The sequence below is a fragment of the Arachis hypogaea genome, chromosome 6 (genome assembly GCF_003086295.3).
Source record: "Arachis hypogaea cultivar Tifrunner chromosome 6, arahy.Tifrunner.gnm2.J5K5, whole genome shotgun sequence".
NCBI lineage: Eukaryota > Viridiplantae > Streptophyta > Magnoliopsida > Fabales > Fabaceae > Arachis > Arachis hypogaea.
The window spans coordinates 13,264,527-13,270,343 of record NC_092041.1 but is presented as its reverse complement, the minus strand read 5'-3'; the positions used below and the strand labels follow the sequence as shown (position 1 = coordinate 13,270,343).

General features: G+C 33.3%; 1 protein-coding gene across 1 annotated transcript; it reads left to right on the top strand.

The window, feature by feature from the left end:
• Positions 1–594: 594 nt before the first annotated feature.
• LOC140173609 (uncharacterized) lies at positions 595–1,332 on the top strand. Its single transcript, XM_072198096.1, has one exon. It carries the CDS (start codon positions 595–597, stop codon positions 1,330–1,332), a length of 738 nt encoding a protein of 245 aa, XP_072054197.1.
• The last annotated feature ends 4,485 nt before the right edge of the window (positions 1,333–5,817 follow it).

Here is a 5,817-nt window from a genome sequence, read left to right as displayed (position 1 = left end):
TCAACCAATCATATTGTGACACGTGACATTAATCTTCCATGTCATCATATCACATGGCACTTAACATGATACGTCATCATCTAACTAACGGAATGACCAATTTAATTTACGTTTTATCTTTTAAAAACTAATATGACTAAAAAAATTATTTGAGAACTAATTTAAAAAATAGATGATCTTTCATAGATAAATTTGATTATTAATCCATTTTATGCATACAAGATGGAGGAGAAACTTAGCCTCTGGAAAGCAAAAGTTCTAACCAAAGTGGGTAAGCTTGTTCTTATTAGATCAGTACTGAATAGCCTACCTATCTACTACCTCAGTCTATACAAGATGCCAAAGGCAGTTGCGGATAAACTGATTGCATTGCAAAAGCGGTTTATGTGGTGTAAGGGGGATGGTAATGATGGTATTCCGCTAGTTAAGTGGAAGTTGGTTCAGGAACCAAAAAAGGCTGGGGGTCTGGGGGTTGGAGATGCGGTGCTTCGGAACACATCGCTCTTATTTAAGTGGTGGTGGCGATTTTCTAAAGAGGAGTGCTCCTTATAGAAGAAGATTGTATGCTCGTGCAACAACCTGAATCCTGATGTAATGCTAGTAAATCAGCAGCTACCAGTTAAAGGAGAGCCCTGGAAAGACATATGTCATCTAAATATAAAAGAGCAGAGGATAAAAGACAAAATGCTTACTGGCCTGGCGATAGAGGTAGGGAATGAGAGGAGTACCCTGTTTTGGGAAGATAACTGGCTGCAAAGTGGCCCATTGAAGGTGGCTTTTCCAAGATTATTCTCTGTTTCGAATCAGCAGGGATCGATGATATGGGATTGTGGATTTTGGGATGAGCTTGAGTGGATATGGAACTTCCAGTGGCGGAGAGAGTTGTTCCAATGGGAGCTGGAACTTGTCCATCAACTTCATGAGCGGCTAAGGCCGGTGAAGCTGTCAGATGGTAAAGATGACAATATGGTTTGGAAGTTTGATAGTAAAGGGGTATTTTCTACCAAGTCTGTTGTGCAGGTCTTACAATCGGAGACTCTATCGGATGAGATAATGAGCTACAGTTACACAAGTTCAGTTTGGCAAGGGATGGTACCGCCAAGAATTGAGCTTTTTGGGTGGTTTGTGCTCATTGGTAGAGTGAATACTAGGGAGAGGTTGAGTAGACTAGGTGTTATTAGGCTCAGTGATACTCTCTGTGTACTATGTAAGAAGGAGATAGAGTCGGTAGAGCATTTGTTTCTCCTCTGTGAGTTAACATGGCAGGTGTGGTGCAGTTGGTTGAGGTCTTTTGGGGAGGTGTGGGCTATTCCTGGAACCATAAGGGAATAGTTTGAGAGGTAGACCGGTAGGCATAAGCGAAAACAAGAGCAGAAGAAATGGTTGTTGGGGTTCTTTGCAGTTATTTGAAACATTTGGGTGGAACGCAATGCTAAGATTTTTCAGAATCAGGAAACAGGTGTGGAGTTCGTAATAAGAAAGACGATGATGAGCTACAACGAATGGACCGAGAGTGACTCTTTTGGTGGTTGATGGCATTGCCGAAAGTTATAGGAATTTTATGTTTTTATGAAATACTTGTTGTTTCTTTCGTTGCTTCACATTAGTGTGTTGAGCTTATTTTGATTAAAAAAAAATGCATACAAAAATGAAATTTAATTTCTATACGAAAATTCAATAGTTAATAGTTAAGTTGTTTATGAAACTAATTTAATTAATAGTTATGCTTTTTATACCCAGGCCAAACGAGTTCTTCTATAGTGCCTAGAGGATGAAAGTGAGAGTATTAAATGTTACAGCTAATTAATTAAGTTCAATTCCAAGGTACTTCTGTTTCAATTTGATCTTCTAGTCACTTAATCAGATATCATATTTATACAATTATATTAGATACACGTAAAAAAAATAATTATTAAATTAATTATTTATATAAAAAATATATATTAAAATATAAAATATATATTAAAAATAAATTAAATAATATATATTTATATATAAATATATAATAATTAAATTTTTATGTGTATATAGTATTTTTTATATTTGTACTTTTATCGAGATATATTTTTCAATTTCATTTTATTTTATAGCCGACATTTCAGATTTATTCGTGATTAGGTTTATTTCTTTAGAGTGGCATCCGCATAGCATCTCATCAAAGAAAGAAACTAAGACTCAATCACAAAGTTTATTCTCTTAAAAGTAGAAATAACATCTCATCAAAGAAAGAAACTAAGACTCAATCACAAAGTTTATTCTCTTAAAAGTAGAAATGGCTCAACAAATTTTTTTAAATGGAGACTCTAAATATTCTGGCTTTTTTATATAAATAAAAAAAATACATTTATTCTCGCAGGAATTAAAAGTGTTTTAAAAATACGCATAGTCATTTCTCAGCCTCCCACCGAGTACGAATTAGATCAATGGAGCCAAGATATTATTGGTACCCACAAAATGGAATCCAATTTATGAGTACTAAATACGAAATGGAGCAACTAAGGTGTACTTCATGCGAAATGAGTTCTGAATTTGTCTTTCTGTGTCACTCACTGCATCATGATGCTGAGCAATTGCTAAAACTTCTGCTAGTAAATTAGTATTTGGTCTAGATGCATTCCTTCCTTTAAAAAATTTTAATTGTCTTGCTGCCTAAATGTCAACAAGAAAGTAATAGATGTTTTAAGAAGGAAGTATGGGAGAGCTCACAAGGATGACAACAAATTAACTTAAAGGTAAAAAAACGAGCATAAGATTTTACTTGATAGTAACCACTCATCACTCTCACATAATCCTTTAAAGCTATCCTACTTGTAAAATAGTCAATCCAATACGCATTCGGTTTATCAATATATCTGAAATTATATATCTTGAATTAAAAACTAATCTCTTTCAATAATGTATAGAAATCTTAGGAGAAAAAGAAAGGATGGAAAGTGACAGAATGGTAGCGGTGATGAACTGCCTTCCTCCTGTTTGCAGGTTAAAGTAGAGGAAACGATTGTTTATTATGTTATTTGAATTATAAGGTTATCAGTGTAGATAGATGGTGTTGAATATAATGCATTAACGTGTCCATCCTGAGTGTATGACCCAGTTCGTGTGTGCCGCCTCTATATTGGTCCATTTCGTTGTTGCCGAGCCTGAGCTGCACCATTTTGCAGGCGCCTGTCATAAGGATATCCATTTTGCGTCTGCCGTCATTGGGGTGGTTAGTCAACCCATGCGCACCATTTCATGGGTGTCATCCTTGAGTTGGAGTCAAAGCCCATTTCGCAGGGCGCCTAGCTTGAAATGGCCATGCGTATTTTCAGAACACTTTTGATCCATGTATATTTAGGGAATAAATGTATTTTCTTTATTTATTTATATAAAAAAGCCCTAAATTCTTGTATCTCCACCTAGATGTACACATACTAATATAAATGTAGGATACGACATGATACAGAATACACAAATTTTAAAATCTTATAAAACACAAGAATACGTCATATATAGAAAGTATAAAGTATTTTTTAGATAAATTACAATGATATTTTAATATTTTTATTAATATTAAAATAAAAAACTAATTTTTTAACTATTTTAATATTTTTTAATTATATAAAATATTTAAAATATTTTTTATTTTAATAAATAATAATATATATTATTTTTAAATTTAATTCAAGAATACGTGTTAAGAATAAGCTTGACATGTTGACATGTGATTGTATTTAGATAAGTCCAAGCGTGTTCGAAAAAGGTTTTTTATTTTTTATCAAGACATAGTTGGATACAGCAGACATACGTGTCAGACAAATGTCAATGAGTGTCATATTCAAAATGTGTCCGACACGTAGACATGATAACTCAATAAAGTGTCCGTGCTTCATAACTCTCCACAGTCCCACTTAAATTTACAAATGTTTTTCATGCAATATTTAAAAAAATATTAAAATAAAATAGAATTTAAATGATAAAAAATTAAAATAAAACAGAATAACATGAATTGAAATTGAATAAGAAAAATACATTAAAATTGAAATAGAAAATAAAAGAGATAGATTGACATTGAATATAAAGAAAATTACTATACTTTCTTTCAAATTTCTTGATGCAACAAGAAAGGGACTCCTTAACCTAACTTATTCATGTCATAGTTTGTAAGTTTGGGAATTGAATTGAAAGGACTCCTCAACCTTCTATCTAATTTTCCGATACAACAAGAGATGAACTCACTCAATCTCATTTGGACACACCATGGCTTCATCATGAAACTAAAAAAGGGGTTTCACTCCTCTAATCATGCGACTACAATAGTTTATGAGATATTTATAAGGTCTAACCAGGTTAAAACAAAGAAAACCCTAAACTCACAACATATAAAGTCCAATTTATTAACTAAATAAACAAAATCAAAATACATCAAATTAAATTAAACATTCTAAAAATATAAACTAATAAAATCTTTTAAATACTATTTGAACTCTTTATATCACGAATATTTGAAGCATGTATCATTAAATATTTTTAATTTCTTGATTTTTTTAATTAATGAATTATTTTTTACTTAATTAATATTTAGAAGGAATATCAAATATTAAGAGTATATTGCCTCTATTATATTATTGGTTAGTTAAAAATAGTAGTACGAAGATTTTGTATTGTAAATTAATTTGAAATACTAATAATTTTTTATTTTTTATAGAGACTAATATAAATTAGGATAACTTACAAAACTAAATAATTTAAAATTTAATATTATACAAATACAATAAATAAAAATTAAAAAATAGTTACATTCGAGTCATGTTTTCTAATTTACAAAAACCGGACAACTTTTAAAGTTTTAGAGTTTTAAGAAAGAGATAATGACCAAATCAGTATCCGAAATATTCAAATGCTGACATTTTGGTACTTTACTATTGTTATTGATAAAATGGTTCTTAAAAGATTTTAAAATTTGACAAGCGTACCCACGAGTTCACCGGAGCACATTTTCGGTAAGCACAGTGCTGACATGGCCACTGCATTTTCATGACATGGCAAATACACGTCCCCACCCTAATTCTTCTCCTTCTCCTTCTCCCTCCCCAACACACTCCCCCCTTCCCCTTCCTGAATGCATTCTCCCCCTCCCCAACCCTAATCCTTCCCTCCCCCCCTAATCCTAATCCCCCATCTCCAACGCACTTCCCCCCACCTCAATCCAAAATTCTCCTTTCTGAACCCTAATCCCCTTTTCTTACCCCTTTTAATAAATTCATCAATTTTCGCTAACCTTTCAAAATGATTTGCAGATTCCATTTAGCATTTCAGATTAAAACCATATATATTGAATAATTTTGTGATTTGGCATTTCATATTCCAAAATCAAACACTTTTTCCTCATGCAATTTTCAATGATGTTAACAATTCAATCAAGGAGAAAATCACACGATTTAGCACAAGGAAGAAGAGAGAATGGTGAATGCAAGATGATTTTAACAATTTTTTTAAAAAGAACAAAACCAGAAAATTCGTGAGAAGGAGAGAAGAGAATCTGAAGCAGGACGGCGAATGAAGCGGTTTCGAATGGCAAAGGAGGAGGCAGTGTAAAGAGTGACGGGAACCACGGGAGGGAGCTACTTGCGAGAGAGAAAGCAGTGCCAGAAGTGAGACCTCGTCTTCGATACACTGAAGAATGGAAAAGGGGACGGGGGCTAGCAGCAAGCACATACAAGTAGTGAAGGCGACAGCAGTGAAGGCGAAGGGGAGAGAGAGTTGAGAGTGTGAGACACTGTGTTGGGAAGGGGATTAGAATTCAAAGGGATAAGGGAAGGGGATTAGGGTTCAGAA